Source organism: Oryctolagus cuniculus, chromosome 9 (genome assembly GCF_051225735.1).
Source record: "Oryctolagus cuniculus isolate XC-2025 breed Fujian yellow rabbit chromosome 9, ASM5122573v1, whole genome shotgun sequence".
NCBI lineage: Eukaryota > Metazoa > Chordata > Mammalia > Lagomorpha > Leporidae > Oryctolagus > Oryctolagus cuniculus.
This window is the reverse complement of record NC_142875.1, coordinates 116,359,461-116,376,511: the sequence shown is the minus strand read 5'-3', so window position 1 is coordinate 116,376,511 and position 17,051 is coordinate 116,359,461. Positions and strand designations below refer to the sequence as shown.

The following is a 17,051-nucleotide window of genomic DNA, read 5'->3' as shown; positions in this document are numbered from 1 at the left end:
GGTTCTAATCCCGGTCGGGGCGCCGGATTCTGTCCTGGTTGGCCCTCTACCAGGCCAGCTCTCTGCTGTGGCCAGGGAGTGCAGTGGAGGATGGCCCAAGTACTTGGGCCCTGCACCCCATAGGAGACCAGGAGAAGCACCTGGCTCCTGCCATCGGATCAGCGTGGTGCGCCGACTGCAGCGCGCCAGCCACGGCAGCCATTGGAGGGTGAACCAACGGCAAAGGAAGACCTTTCTCTCTCTCTCTCACTGTCCACTCTGCCTGTCAAAAAAAAAAAAAAACAAAAAACAAAAAACAAAAAACAAAAAAAAACCTGCATTTACAGTAGCTTCAGATTTTTTTTAAGATTTATTTATGTATTTGAAAGGCAGAGCTAGATAAGAAGAAAGGCAAAGAGAGAAAGTTTTTCCATCCACTGGTTCACTCTCAGATGGCTACAATGGCTGGAGCTGTGCCAATTTGAAGCCAGGAGCCAGAAGCTTCTTCCAGGTCTCCCATCTGGTTGCAGGGGCCCAAGGACTTGGGCCATCTTCCACTGCTTTCACAGGCCATAAACAAAGAGCTGGATTTGATGTGGAACAGCTGGGTCTCTAACGAGTGCCCATTTAGGATGTTGGCACTGCAGGTGGTGGCTTTACCCACTATACCGCAGCTGCCGGCCCCAGAATACTCGAAATTTTTAAAATTTAGCAGATACTGAAAACATTTTAATGACTGAAGAATAATTTCTCCTTATGTTCGAAATACTCTCACTGAGGCAGAGTTGTGCTGCAGTGGCTTAAGCTAGTGCTAAGGATGCCTACACTCCATATGCTGAGTGCCTGGGTTGAAGTCCTGCCTTCATTTCGGATCCAACTTCTGGCTAATGTGTCTAAGACGCATCAGGTGATGATTCAAGTACTTGAGTCCCTGTAACCTATGTAGGAGACTTAGATGGAGTTTCTGACTCCTAGTTGTGGCTGCCTTCAATCTCTGGGTATTTTGGGCCTTTGGGGAATGAATCAATAGATATGAAACCTCTCTCTCTCTGCCTCTCTGCCTCTCAAATACATAAAAACTAATAAACATTCAAAGATGAGAAAGAGGATTCCACTGGTTGACAAGATTGGAAATGAAAACCTTAGAACAATCTTAGAATTTAGATTTAATTGAGCTATAGGGAATTCTTAGCTTGGGTAATATTTTAGGTTATAAAATTTCAATACATGCATGCATATTGCTAATTTTTGTTTATAATATTAACCTATAAATGATACTGTACACCAGAGCTATGCCTTCACTTCTCAATCCAAAGTGCATACAGCTTTTTCAATAACTTTAAGTGCCATAATTATTGTTTTTATTTTCAAAAATGAAACTATCTTGAAAGCATGGCTAATTTTTCAAAACTTAGGGAAAATTAAGAGGTAGCATGTTGGCACAAAAATAAAGCACCCTTCTAGCCACTTATAAAGTAAATGAAACCATCTACCATTGTAAGATATGCTGGAAATCCTTTCATATTGTCAGGAGCACATGAGGAGGATAACTATCATTACAACTAAGTATAAAAAATAATTATCACATAATGGGTGTTCACCATTTTAAAGCACTCTCAATATAAACCCTAAGCCAGTCTTGTCATTATTTTATTGAAGAGGCTTTTCTTTAATACTTGTGTTTTTAACCATTTTCAAGAAAGCTAAGGAATTGTAGCACTCCTAGATCGAGTTTTATTGGGAATGTAATGAAGTTACAGATGGTTTAAAGATATCAGACACCTTGAAAACCACTGTAGATTAATCCAAAGCTTAATTGTATTTAATAGGTTATTATCTTTTCAATGAATAATTTATGAGAATTTTCCATCATTTTTTTAAACTTAAATGTTTCCAATCATAGGATAATATAAGCTTTAGTAGAAATCAGCTGACAGTGATTAAAATATGATAGGACTATCAAAACCTGAAGTCTATGCCAGAAATGAAACAGCACAACAAAAAATCATTTTCTCACCAATGTCCTTGCCAAATTGCAATTTACATTAATTTAAGCCTTGAGGCCTCTTATCAATATGTGATTTCCAATCTTAAAGATTAATTTAAAAATCTACCTAGCATGTGTCTAGCACTTTGGCCCATGAAAGGAAACAGAAAAGATATTAGAATGGCTTAGGGGCTTAGGTTTTCAAAGAAACAAGACTCATTGGTATGATCTTGTATAAATTTGTATAGGTTTTAAAGTAGTGAACTTTTGACTTCAAGTGGTTAACAGCTGGACAGAAGACAGGCTAGTTCATAGAATTATTTCTCTGATTCAATGTGTATAGATTGAGTTGCTCCTGAATATCCAGAATTCTAATTCAAACTCCAGACTGTGTCTGAGAAGTCTTGTGAAGTTTGGTAGTGTTTTGTTTTTCCAATTACATGAAAAGTAAGACTTTAACTCGTAAATAATTGTTAGTCTACTCAATAGTGACTGCTTATGAGTTAACTGGTAATTAAAGTCTCTTAAAAACTGGAACTGAACTGTTAAAAAAATGATCCTAAGTTTCCTGCCCCTCAGCCTCTATCTCTGGAGACACAGATAATATCTTGTTGCTGATGACTCAGGAATTCAACAGAACAGATGAACTACAGGAAAATTAGATTCACAACGTTATTGTACTTATTAGTATAGGAAGAGGATGGATTACAAAAAACAGAAATCAATAATTTAGTTTCTTTAATCCATCTACTGTGTATAATGCCTTGTACTCTGCTTACTCAAGTTTTATTATGACAAATACATAGGTATATAATGTATAAGTGTGAGTAATGAATGGCTATGGCAAACAGGCTGGATTAAATAATCAGAATTAAGTTATGAGAAACTAGAATGACAAACTGCATCTAATAAGATTAAAAACAACAGAATGCAAAGTGCTTCCTGTGAGTTTAGAAAACTGACTGGGCACATCCATGGTATTACAAGCTGTTGAGCTATAGTACCTTAGGAAAATAGTTACTGATGATTATAGGTTCAACATGTTATGCTTCATTCTGCCTTTTGATATGGTTACCTCTTCCGCTGCTGTTTTCCCTCTTCCTCCCACATGCACAAAATTTACTTAAGACAAATTAAATGTAAAAGGATGTACAAGAAACATCATGCTTATATCAAAAAGAAGTTGGATTATCCATATGAAATATTCGGCAAAGTACACTGGGAGCAAAAAAATACTTCCAGGAAGAAGGAATTCATCTCATAATGGTAAAGGGGTCAGTTAAGATGTCACAATCTGAAATGTTCCTGCATTATACAAGTACCCAATCACAGATGGAGATCTTACAGCTTTCTCTACAGTCATACAGCAAGTACAAGGCAAATCAGTAAGGCTATGGAAGAGTTGATCAGCATAATGAACCAATGTGACCTCAGTGACATTCAAAGACTGCTCCACTCAGTAACAGAGCATACATTCTTTTCAGCTGTACATGGGACAATTTTGCTAAAACGTATAATGTTCTAGGCCATAAAACAAGCCTAAGTATTTTGAAGGATTTGAATCATATAAAGCATGTTCTTTGATATCTGTGGAAATCAATTAGACAACAATAACCAATACCTGGAAGATTTTTCAAATATGAAACATCTTCAAGTTCACGGAAAAGCATATATTATGAAAACTATGTATAAATTTCAGATGTTTTTTGCAGTGAAATTGCTTTTAACTCCATTTTTCACGTTTTTGAAGAACCCTTGTAGTTGAAAATGAAATAGAATAATTAACCCATGAACAGAGAAGAAATCAGAGAGGAAATTAAAAGATTTATGAAGTAAAAAAAAAACTCCAAAAACAAAGTTTGCGTGGTATACCTAAAGCAGTACCTAGCAGAAAGATTGTAACTCTGGTATCCATACTAGGACCAATGAAACATCTCAAGTCATTGAACTTGATTTCCATTTAAGAAACTAGAAAAAGAAGAGATAAACATCCAGCTTGTTTGTAATGTGTGGGGAAGTACTTGCTGGATTCCCTCATCAGAATATGTATTTCCTTTCTGTTGCTGAAGGCCCTTTGGCTGTAGAGTTTTAAGTCCCCACTTTTATTTTTTCTAATCATTTTAAAGATGCTCCAGCTTCTGTCTTCCTTTGTTTCTCTAGTTTCTAACCTGCCTTTTTGCATCTTCTCCTGTATACCTGGTGGTGTTTCTCTGAAGTTGCTCCAAGATACTGTTTCCACTGTTCTGGTTTCCAGTAGTTTGACCGCAACACACGTAAAGGCATGAATTTCTTTGCAGTTTTTCTTTGTTGTTCATTGTGCCCCTTGAATTTTAAATTGCTTTCTTTCACTGAATTTTGGAAGTTTGTGGACATTGTTTCTTCAAATATTTTTCCCCAGTCTTTGTCTTTTTAGGAGTCCAGTCTAACATTCACAAATACTCTATAGACCCCTGAGATTCTGCTTTGGTGTTTTCCTCCATGTCCTTTAATGTCAGTAATTTGTACTATGGAATCTCTTAAATTCACCAGTGCTTCCCCTTGTCATTTCCATTTTTCTAAAACCCACTTAAAATTAATGAAGTGCTAGGAATTATTACACAATACAAGGGAATTTTAAGAAGTTCATGGACATCCATGCAGTAAAGAAAACTCCATGGATAAAGCTTTTTGGCACCAAAGTAAACTTATTTTTTAATTCCATTTTTGTAGTAAAATGGCGCAGACATCTGTGGCACGATCTATGCCCTCCACACCATCCTAGCAGCTGCCATTGCTGGAAGCCAGGTGACCAGATGGCCCTACCACAGGGGTCAGCTCAACCCCCACCCTAGTAGGATTCACTGCTCCTACTCCCCTGCTCCCAGGCAAAGGACCTGCCAGGACCTGCTTCCAGCACACCACGTGCCCTCTCTATCTGGATCTGTCGATGGACCCCTCTTTCTCTCTCTTCAGATTTCCCTGTCAATAAGCCCTTTCCCTTAACTACGGTGTTTGGTGTATTTTGTGGTGGCCTTAAAATTTTCCCTTACCTTCTTGAAGAAGCCTCATAAAAATTAAACAGAACAAATGTAAATTTTAAAGACTGAAAAATAAAACATCTAAAATGAAAAAACAAGGCTTCCTGAATGAGCCAAAGACTTACATCATGGGGAATAATTAAATTACTTCTTCAAAATTCTGTCTGATGGTTCCAAAATGTGGATCATGTCAGGGATATTAGCTTTTCAACTGAAAATTGTTCATTTTCCTCATTGTATGTGTTACTTGAGATTACATCATAGATATAATTTCTGATAGTTTGTGTAGAATGTGTGTCCTGCCTAATTCTGTGGAGAAAGTTGAAGTTTAAGTAGGTAATCAACTAGTTCAGGAGTACAGCATTTGTCCTAAATTTGTTAGCAGGTGTTCAAATCTCAACTCAGTTCTCCAAGGCTTTGTTATTGTCTGAGTCTGTCCTGCTCAACAGTAGCACAGGGATTAGGCTGAGAATTATATGGATTTCTAAGCAACTAATGCACACTCTATTCTCTCCCCAGTTAGAGGTTGGCATATGCACGGTACACTTCTTGACTCCTTAGGTTAGAAATAGAGATTGTGTAGGAGGTTTTGCCTTGCAGGCAGCTACTACCACCTTGCCTGTCTGTAGTGGGGGTGTGCCTGGAGGGCACAGATCAACAGGCACAGGAGTCTCAAAAAAGGAGGGAACATACACATGTGAGCAACTTGGCCAGTTTTTGATCCCTTTCTATAATCTGGTTTCTATTTCAGACTTTTCAAATATACATTCAATTGTTTATAGCCATTGTGGATATTCACACTGAACTAGGGTCTTGCTTTTTATTTGTTTAAACTTCTTATTCAATGAAATACTAAATCTTTTTACTGTGATGTAAACATAAAATATGTTGTCTCAAAAACTAAAGGTAGAAGAAAGAGGGTGGGAGGAAGGAATGGAATATCATTATGTTCTTAGACTTGCATCTAAAAATCACATTGAATCAGTTAACATTAATTAACATAAAAGTAAAAAAAAAACTCCAGGAATTATAGCTTTCAAAGGTCTCACTTGGTGCCTACCACTTTGCCCTGTCTGTCTTCTTCTCTCAGTAAATTTTCTATACAATTGAAACTGTAGGATAAACTAAGATGATGAAAGTTCCCAGAGCTGAGATGAGGCAGTGAATGTTCAATGGCCAGTGTGTATAGCAAGTGTTCTTGGCTCCCAAAGGAGGAAAGATCTCCAGGAGCAAGGGTGGCCCAGAAACTAAAGGGAAGACGAATGGCTTGAGGTGAGCATGGAGGTTGCATTGACCTTATTAGGCAAAGAGAAATGACACAGTCAGCTAGAATGAGTGATGTGTGTTTGCTCACTAGTGAGGGAACCATCTATATTTAACAAGCTTTGTGTCAGACACTATGAACGATGGATGATAGCTAGATTGTATAGTGCCTAATATGAAAATGAGGTATTAGGATATTTTGTACAGGAGGGTTTAGAAGAAGAAATTGGTAACAATCAAAGTAGATGAACTAATAAAGAATACCGAACAGAAGTATAAAAATAGACAAATTTAAAGATTAGATTTTAAACATAGAAAAGCAAATCGGAATACAGAATGTAAATTATGAAGTTCTAATCAGGGGTTACTTGAAGATGGTGAAGCAATTCACAGAAATAATTCCAGATGAGAGCTGGTTTTAGTGGAATACGAAGGGTCACATTTCAGAATCCTTGAGTTTGAAGAGATGACATGTTATCCTAATTTACATGCACCCCAGGTAGGTGGAAGTATGTAAATGGGATCCAGGAAAAGATAAATATAGTTATTAATATTACTGTTGAAGTCCCAATAATGGATGATACTTCTTAGAGAATTAATTTCAAAAGTGAAAATTGTGAAAACTGGAAAATCTTCACATTGTAGTGCTAAGCTTGAAACCATTGGCTACAATACTGCATACATTATCTACTGTAAATTTATAAGAGCTAAAGAAGCCTCAGAAAGAGTGCTGCCAAAGAAGTTTAGAGAATGTATAGTTAAGTTTCATGGAGGTACTGGGAACAGAAAAGTTCAAGAAGGAAGGAATCTTTAAAGGTGTTGACTCTTAGAAAAAGATTAATGATAACTGGTTTATAGAAAAAATTAGTTAATTTCATGAAGAAATAATTGATCCTTAGGGGTTTGTCTTGGTTTAAAAATCAGGATTTTTGATTTGGGTTGGTTGCTACTAATTACCTATTTCTTTGTATCTTATTCTTTGAATTGGAAGAGCAATGCCATCATAGGTCAAACTCCAGAGAAACATTTTCTTCTTCATGAAATATATGCCAGATACAGCTGATTGCTACTAGGAAGTCATCTTTTATTAAGTAGTTATAATTTGTTTTGATTAAAGCACTTAGAGGATGAAGTAGCTGCAAATTTCCTGTAAGAATCCATGTTTTAAAAAGTTAAACAATGAAGTAACTACTAAGCCAGTTAAGGAATGGGCAAAAGACCTCAATAGACAGTTCTCAAAAGAAATACAAATGAGGCCAGAGTGCTATTTAGGACATCTGCCATTCTGAGTCTACTGTGTATCCCACTTCCCATGATGGATTGTTCTCTCCCTTTTTGATTCTATCAGTTAGTATTAGCAGACACTAGTTTTGTTTGTGTGACCCCTTTGACTCTTAGACCTATCAGTGTGATCAATTGTGAACTGAAATTGATCATGGGCTGAAGAGCCCATGAGGTATTTTAGGCATGGAAAGCCAAGACACCCTGGGAAAAAAAAAAAAAAAAAGACCTAAATGAAAGATCTCTGTGAGTGAGATCCCAGTGGAAAGAACAGGGCTCCATCAAAGAAGGAGGTACCTTTCTCTGAAGGGAGGAGAGAACTTCCACTTTGACTATGGCCTTGTCTAAATAAGATGGAAGTCGGCAAACTCAAAAGGCTTCCATAGCCTTGGCAACTCATGACTAGAGCCTAGGGAGATTACTGACGCCATAAACAAGAGTGTCAAATTGTTAAGTCAACAGCAGGAGTCACTGTGCACTTCTCATGTGGGATCTGTCCTTAGTGTGTTGTCCAATGTGAATTAATGCTATAACTAGTACTGAAACAGTATTTTATACTTCATGTTTCTGTGTGGGTGCAAACTGATGAAATCTTTACTTAATATATACTGAATCGATCTTCTGTATATAAAGAAAATTGAAAATGAATCTTGATGTGAATGGAATGGGAGAGGGAGTGGGAGATGGGAGGGGTGTGAGTGGGAGGAAAATTGTGTGGGGGGGAAGCCATTGTAATCCATTAACTGTACTTTCGAAATTTTATATTTACTAAATAAAAAATACAAATGACTAACAAATACATGGAAAAAAATGTTGAGTATCAGTTTTTCTCAAGGAAATGCAAATCAAAACCACAATGAGGCAATACCTCACCTCTCTCAGAACAGCTCTTATCTAAAAGACAGCAACAAATCCTGGTGAGGATATAGAGAAAGGCGGGGGAGCACTTATATACTGTTGGTGGGAATGTAAATTAGTACACCCACTGTGGAAAACAATATGAGGTTTTCTTTTAAAAAAAGTAGAAATAGATTTGTTGTAAGATCCAACAATTCTACTACTGGGTGTATATACAAAAGACATGAGTACGTTGTATCAAAGAGATACTTGCATTACCATGTTTATAGCAGCACTATTCAAAACAGCTAAACTATGGAATCAGTCAAGGTGCCCATAATCGGATGAATGGGTAAGAAAATGTATGTGTGTGTGTGTGTGTGTATGTGTGTACCTACAATAAAATGATACTCAGCTACAAAAGGAATACAAATTCTATATGCATCAAAATGGTTATAATTGGAAGACATGTTTAGTGAAATAAGCTGGACAGAAGGAAAGATACTGCATGTTCTCTTATGTGGAAGATTAAAAAATATAAGAATAGAAGCAAAATAGAAGTAAAATGACTATCAGTATTTCTACAAGCAGTTTTCTCAAACTTTGTTTTATACCTTTGTCAAACAAATTAATAATGTATCATTATGTTCTTTGAATTGTATCTACAAATCTGATTGAATCTCAAGCTAATTAGGTTCTTAAAAGACAAATGATACCCAAAATAAAAGCAAGAATTAAAAAAAAAAAACTATTGATGTAGTCTTTATCTGTGACTATTTTAAAGTTTACTACATATGAGTACATAAAAGATTTTACTTTCATGGATCAAACGTTACCATTTTCTCTGCCTTATTTTCACCATCCTCAATCTTAAAGTCCAAGTACTGTCTCTGTTCTACTCCAACAGCAAACAATCCACTTGGTGCCAAGTACTAAACTTGGATGTAGAAGGCTATTTGTATAGCAACTAGCCACCTGGGAAATGTCTCTCTGATGCAAGTCATCCATAGACCTTATTTAGAGAACCTCTGGAAGGCTCATTTTACAGCAAAAGAGAGGAAAATAAGTCTAGACGTGGAGATAAGAAGAATCTGAGACCAAGAATCCTGAGAGCAGAGAAGCAGATGTCGCGACACAAACTTGCAGAACAGAAGTTGCAGGTTGTTAGGAAGTTACATCTTGAAAATAAGACCCCTCAGACAGGGGCTGGTGTTGTGGCATAGCTGGTAAAGTATGGGTGCTGGTTTGAGTACTAGCTTCTTCACTTGGGACTCAGCTCCCTGCTAATGCTCCTGGGAATGCAGTGGAAGATGGCCCAAGTGTCTGGGCTCCTGCCACCCACATGGGAGACCTGGAAGAAGCTCCTGGCTTTGGATTGGCCCAGCTCTGCTGATTGCGGCCATTTGGGGAGTGAACCAGCAGATGGATGACCTCTGTCTTTCTATCTCTGTTAAACTCTGCCTTTCAAATAAATCATTTAAAAAATACAAACTCTTAGACTATACTCATACACATTAATTAATAATAAAGTGTGTGTGTCAGTCTGTCTAGTCTGGGGTTCTTTTATTTGACTGTTTCTCCCTCCCTCCCCTCTGTTCATTTTGTATGACTATTTTTAATTTCATGGATTGTGAAAAAATAAAATAGTACAACTGAGGGTTTTGTTTCTTATATCATTTGCTTGTTTTAAATGTTTAAATTTTATTCTTCTATAGTATGAGATTGCCACTGTGGGTAGAGTCTATCAGTAGAAAGTCTTATCTTATTGATCATTTCTAGAACCTTCTGGAATACTCACATTCCACAGTAGAAGAAGAAAATGGCCTAGAATGATATAGACAAGGGAAATCTATAAACTCAAGTGAAAACAGATACATGGGATACATGAGAAAGTGCTAAGTTTTTAAAAATATTTCAAATTCAATGATTTCTATATGCTTCATTGTTATATCAAAATAAAACATAAGTTTAAAAGAATATTGGCCAAGCTCTTAAATAACTGTAGTGCTTTGTCAATCTCTGTTCACCAAAGTAAATCATATTGTGCTGCTTTGAGAATTTTAGCAATTTTGTTTCAGCTTCTGATCTCACAGGAGGGAAGTAATTCTTTGAGCAAAGCTTCAAAGATTTAATATAAGATAAACAATTCTTTTCATCAAACTTAATATTAAATATAACAGAACTGTAGGCATAATTCATTTTAATATTAATGAAAAATCAAGCACGACTTCTTTAGTCTGATTACTTTGGCATGTGAATGTACTCATGGCTCAAAAAATAAATAACAATTAGCTGAAACTTGAAATGAGCAAAGGAAATAGGTTCAGAATTTATAAATGGTTTTTAATGTCATTTATATTAAAATGCTATTTTCAGATAAGCAGATGAAATAGTTATGTTTTAAAAAGAGGTGAAAATGAAGTTCATGAGAACTGTGGATGTTTTTTAGGAGGTGAGAAAAATCTAGTTCTCACTGAAGTATAATCTTGTATTGAACAGCTACTTTGGTCTGTACATAGCCTTATCCTAGACTTGGGTAATAGCAGTGATATAAGGCAGAAGGAAAAAAAGCAGGAAAGAAAGATTGGAAGAGACAAGTAAAAGAAGTTGTAGTTTTACATATGGAAATCAGAGAGGACTTCATTGACAAGAGAGCATGTATGCTCAGGAACTATGAGCCATGGGCTTGAGAAAGTATTCTGTATTCATGGAATAGGTAGAACAAAAGCTAAGTGGATGCAAAGGTCTTGGGGCAGCAGCATGCCTGCAGTTTTCAAGGAACAGCAAGAAAGTTGCTGATGGAAGCTAGGGTGGAGTGATAGCGGAATCTGTGATAGGATGAGGTGACATTAGGGAGGGCAAAGGGATCAGCTGGCTGAGGTCTCTAAGTCACTGATAGATACCTCAACTGTCATTGCAAATGACATGAGATTCATTCCTCCAAGAGGTATGAAGAGAAGATTGCAAAATCTGAGCTGTATCCCTAAAGGAAAAGAGTGTCAAGAAATAAAGGCAGAGGTAGTGTTAAGAAGCCGCAGCAACAATTCAGGTAAGAGATAATGCTGGATTGAAACCATGGTGGCAGTGATGGAGATGGAAAGGGAGGGGGTTCTGGATTTAGTTTTAAAGCACACTGATGGAATTTGCTGATAAACCACATCTGTTTTATCAGAGGGGTCAACACGATGACTCAAGTGATCTTAATCTGAGTAACGACAAAGATGAAGATGCTGTGTACTGAGGAGAAGGACTGCAGAAGAAGCAAGCCTAGGAGGAGGGTCACCAGAAATTTGATCTGGTGAATAATCTTGATGTGAATGGAAGGGGAGAGGGAGTGGGAAAGGGGAGAGTTGCGGGTGGGAGGGACGTTATGGGGGGGAAGCCATTGTAATCCATAAGTTGTACTTTGGAAATTTATATTCATTAAATAAAAGTTAAAAAAATGCCTATTACCTGTCTAGTAGATTTTGAGGATTTTAGGGTGGAGTTGCAGATGTGGAAGGAAAAGACAGTGATATTTATGAGCATAGCCATAAGATTAGAGAGAAAAGATGAGAAGAGATCTAGGACTGATTTTCAGGGCACTGAAATATTTCAATGGTAAGAGACTGAGAAGAGAAGAACCATCAAGTAGACTGAGAAGTTAAACTGGAAAAAAATTACATTATTTAACGCCATTTTAGGTTGAAGACAGTGGCAGTAGATAGACCTTGAGTAGTTGCATGCATTTTAGAGAATTCACCTGATCATTGGTCATTTACTCATAACCTGATCTCGACCTGAATTTCTTGCTGGCTCTTACTCATTCCCCATCTTTCGTTCCTGCATAACATTGGTTGTGAATAGCCTCCTTGGTAGTGCAACCTCATTTGAGTGTAAAATGCATTTTTGAAAGCTGTCAAAAGTAATTTGAGGGTTCATCTGGTGAATGAAATGGGTGGCCAAGTTGGTTAATATTGCTTTTGATCAAAAATAGGGCATGACCCTTCAGTAATATCATTTAGCTTACTCTGCAGTTTATATTTTGGATCTAAGAGAAATCTCAATAGGCATTCTCTAAGATGTTTTGAATAATGACAACATCACTGAAATATAGTTTCTAAGGGGACTGTTTTTAAAGCTAACAATCATAAATCATATACATATAAGTTCTACTAACTTGATTAACCATATTTTGTAATATTACAGTTTGTCATGCTTAAAGTCCATGAGCATGCTGTGGCCATAAATAACAACTAATTGAATCTTCATTTCCCAATGTAAGAGCATTCTAAACAACTGCTATTCTCATTTAAGGTGTTGTGATATCAGAAGCAATGAAAAATACTATCATAAGTAAAAGATCAGAAAAACTGAACACTATATAGATATTATAGGAACTTCTGATGGTGAATATCACAGATTAACAAATAAGCATCCTTGGATGTCTGGCCAGTACTAAAGTTGTAACAAGTTGTCCTCTGGAAATCATGTCAATGATTTTCATTAAATAAATTTTGTTCGAATATGCTTCAGAAATATGTGAAGAAATTTTTATTTTAATTTTTTCATGTGAATGATTTCTTCCTTTACAGTGTTCCAAACACAGCCTGAGAGATTTATATGCAAAAGAGTCAAAGTTGTTACTGACTTTCTCTAACTACATTGAGGTCTTCTGAAGATATACACCACATGTAGGATCCATTTTGCCTAAACTTGAGGATTGAAAAACATGGTAAGGTTCCATGTACTGTGCCCATACTCAGATCATTAGTCACAAACCCTGAGACTTGGAAAGCTCCCTCTCTTTCTTAATGACATGGCTCAGTTACTATCTTCGCCTCTGATATGACCCAGCCTTCACTAGGATATAACAAAGTACAGCTTTTAGTTTTTCTTAGAATCTGACTACAAATTTTGTTCTGGGTTTGGATGATTCAAAGATGGAGCTTCTGTTCTAAAAAAACAAAGTCCGTTTGAGGAAAGAAATATGCGTAAGCAATTATAATAGGATATGATAACCATGATATAACTCAAGGTACAATGGGAATTTCAGGAGAAACGCTAACAATTTTTTGGCTTCAGATGAGTTTGCTTCCATCTCATCTTGGTGAGTTTGGGGGACAGTTGACTTGAATTCTGTGCCTAATACCGGTATCTTCTCTATGAGCCTCTCTGAGTCTTTCATGATTTAGCTTTTCCCTCATAATTCACAAGGAAAATCATAGAGGAAAATTAAATGAGGTACCTTGTAGTCTTTCCCCAAGGATCACAATCACACTGAGACAAAAGAATTATAATTGGTTTGGTGTTCCTTCTTCAACGTGGTTGCTAGACCCATTCCTCTCATTAATGTTGACATCAATTGTCCAAACGAGGCGAACGGTTTCTAAATGTGCATTTACCTATTTCCTAGTGTATGTAATAAACTTACAATGTTTTTCATGTGTTTCACTAGTATGGTCAGCTTCACATCCTCATATGATATGACTAACTGCACCTTCGGCTTCTTGTCAGGAAATTGTTCACCTGATAAAACAATAGGACTGCAGTGAGTTAAGATTGAATTAGCTCATCACAGAATACACAGCACTTAAAGAATCTAAAAAGGGCCAATGACTCCTGTCAACAACAGGAGTCACTGTGCACTTACTCCTCATGTAGGATCTCTGTCCTTAACGTGCTGTACACTGAGGCTTAATGCTATAACGAGTACTCAAACAGTATATTTCACTTTGTGTTTCTATGGGGGTGCAAACGACTGAAATCTTTACTTAATGTACACTAAACTGATCTTCTGTAAAAAAAAAAAAAAAAAGAAAAAGAAAGAAATTATCAATTCCCAACTTGACTCTCACTGGGATTAAACATGACAATAGGTCTGATCTGATTTCATCATCATTTAAAAAAAAATCATCTATTATTTTTCACTTTATGTTTCTGTGTGGGAGCAAACTGTTGAAATACTTACTTAAGGTATACTAAGCTGATCTTCTGTATATTAAGATAATCGAAAATGAATCTTGATGTGAATGTAAGGGGAGAGGGAGTGGGAAAGGGGAGGGTTGTGGGTGGGAGGGACGGTATGGGGGGGGAAGCCATTGTAACACATGAGTCGTACTTTGGAAATTTATATTCATTAAATAAAAGATTAAAAAAAATAAAAATAAAAAAAAAATAAAAAATAAAAAGGGCCAATGAATAAGAGAAACATTCTTGAGATTCTGTTGAAAACTGAATACTTAGCAGGAGGCAGGATTGGTTGGGTAGAGGTGGCAATTGTGTCTAATCTTGAAGTAGTAACTCTTCTAATAGCTTTTTTTTTTTTAAAAAAGTAAATTTATTTTAAGAGAACATATACACAGTAACATAATATGTATTGAGAGGCAGAGAGACGGGTTTCTGGTCTACTAGTTCACTCTCCAAATGCTTGGGGGTGGGGTGTCTTCAAATGAATCCAAATCTCCCATGTGGATGGTAGGGACTCAAGTACTTGGGTCATTGTCTGCTGCCTGGAAGAGTGTGCATTAAGAGGAAGCTGGAATGGAGAGCAGAGCCAGAACTTGAACCACAGAGTCCCCTATGAGATGTGGTCAAGCAGCATCCTAACTTCTGCACCAAAGCCCCAACCCCTGTACTTGAAACATCTGTCACTTTTGGCTCCAATTTTCATGCTACATTCAGTACAATGAGCTTAGGTATTAGAGATCACACAGATCGGAATTGCGGGCTTTGGAAATCAGTCAGTCTGGAGATAAAGTCTCATCCTAACTGCTTTAAGACTATGTCATCATGATTAAGTTAATCAGCTCTGTAAATTGGAAAGTTACTTACTTGGAATAGTTGAAATGATAAATAACCTCTAAAGGTAGTCACAGAGTAAATGCCTGTAGGTACTAAGGATTCTCTTGATTTATTCATCTCTCCCTCTCAGGATCCATGGCACTTAATTCAGATTCATATAAACATTTTGCTTGTACTAGAATATTCTTATATCCCCTCCCAGACCCAATATTTACTTATTCACAATTACTAGTATTTATTTTATAAAGTTTATATGAAACATCTTTTACTACTTTTACCTTTTTAAGCTTTTCAATGCATTTGAAAAGTAATTTCTCAGTCTTGTTTTATTTCCCACTATTTTATTTCTTGTTTTATTTCCTACTATTATTCTATACTGTAGAGTCCACATGTTCCATTTCACCAATGGTCTCTATACTTTCCTTAGTAGGTTCTCAAATTATTCCCCTCATTGAAACCATCTCATTCACCATTTGGCTATTGAACATTTATCTTTTTTTTTTTTTTTAATTTATTTGAAAGGCAGAGTTACAGAGAGGGAGACACAGAGAGAGAAGGGGAGATCTCCATCTACTGCTTCACTTCTCAGATGGCTGCAATGGCCAGAACTGGGCCTATCTGAAGCCAGGAAAAGGCAGCTTATTCCAGGTCTCCCACATGGATGCAGGGGCCCAAGGAGCTGGGCCATCTTCAGTTGCTTTCCTAGGTACATTAACAGGGAGCTGGATCAGAAGTGGAGCAGCTGGGATTCAAACTGGTGGCCATGTGATGCTGGTGTCACAAGTGGTGGCTTTATCTACTACACTGTAATGCCGGCCCTGGAACATTTACCTTTCTTTAAGACCAAATTAAACTGCAAAATAGTTGGGGTAGGTGTTGTGGGTTAAGCCACTGCCTTTGATGCTGACATCACTTCTGGGTCTGGGTTTGGTTCCTTTCCTAGCTGTTCCACTTCTGATCCAGCTCCCTGCTAATGGTGTGGGAAAGCAGCCAAAGATGACCCAAGAAGTTGGGCCCTTGCCACCCACCTAGGAGACCTGGAAGAAGCTCCTGGCTTTTGCCTGACCCAGTCCTGGCTGTTACACCCATCTGGGGAGTGAACCAGTGGACAGAAGATCTCTCTTTCTCCCCTCTCTCTGTTACTCTGTCCTTTGAATAAAAAAAAAAATGCCAAACAACTTTTCACCTCTCCCTGGTATCTTTTAGTATAGACTTTAGCATTCAATATTCATGGTGTAATTATTTTATGTCTCAATTTGTTTAATGGAATACAGTCATTCTCAGGGTTTACTTTCCCACTGAATTTCCAAGGGCCAGAAACCAATGCTTGTTCCTTATATAAAATACTAACCAAACATGTCTAACAAAAGAAATAACCTTGATATTTTGCTTCAGTTATATCATGAAAATTAGAAGTTTAGCTTAATTAAACTTAAGTTTTATACCCCAAGGATTAAGCATAATTAAGTTTTTTCTAGTATTTCCTTTCATGAGCTTTCGTTTTATATTTCTGAGGGCATTTGGAAAAAAATATTAATAAACAAAGATCTCTCACTGTTCAGTTTGGAACTTATTATAATCCTTATTCCCTGATAGTCGATCCTATCTCTCTAATCTTGTCTAATATTTGAAAATTATATCTGAGCAGTATGTTAACTTCTCTTTATCCTTTAACATTTATTAGAATAGTATACCCAAATCATGTAGCTAATATTAATTTCACTTCTAATAATGTGGATTATTAACACTATAAAGGATGTTTCTTACAACTAAAATAAAGGTTACATAAATATAATAAATCATTTGCAATATATTGATGATAATAACTGAGACTTTGTGAGTAAGATTGTGAGTTAATTCTAAGCATAGTATTGATGTAAATTAGACTTCAATGTTTGGTATGA

General features: G+C 36.7%; 1 protein-coding gene across 3 annotated transcripts in view; it reads right to left on the bottom strand.

Annotated features, from left to right (window-relative positions):
- PIK3C2G (phosphatidylinositol-4-phosphate 3-kinase catalytic subunit type 2 gamma) overlaps window positions 1–17,051 on the bottom strand; it is a 403,205-nt gene that overhangs the window by 18,356 nt on the left and 367,798 nt on the right. For all 3 annotated transcript variants that reach the window (XM_017343356.4, XM_089303889.1, XM_051850300.3), the window contains one exon: window positions 13,778–13,872. In XM_017343356.4, the coding sequence (XP_017198845.3) occupies window positions 13,778–13,872 (95 nt within the window). The remainder of the gene's footprint in view (window positions 1–13,777; window positions 13,873–17,051) is intronic.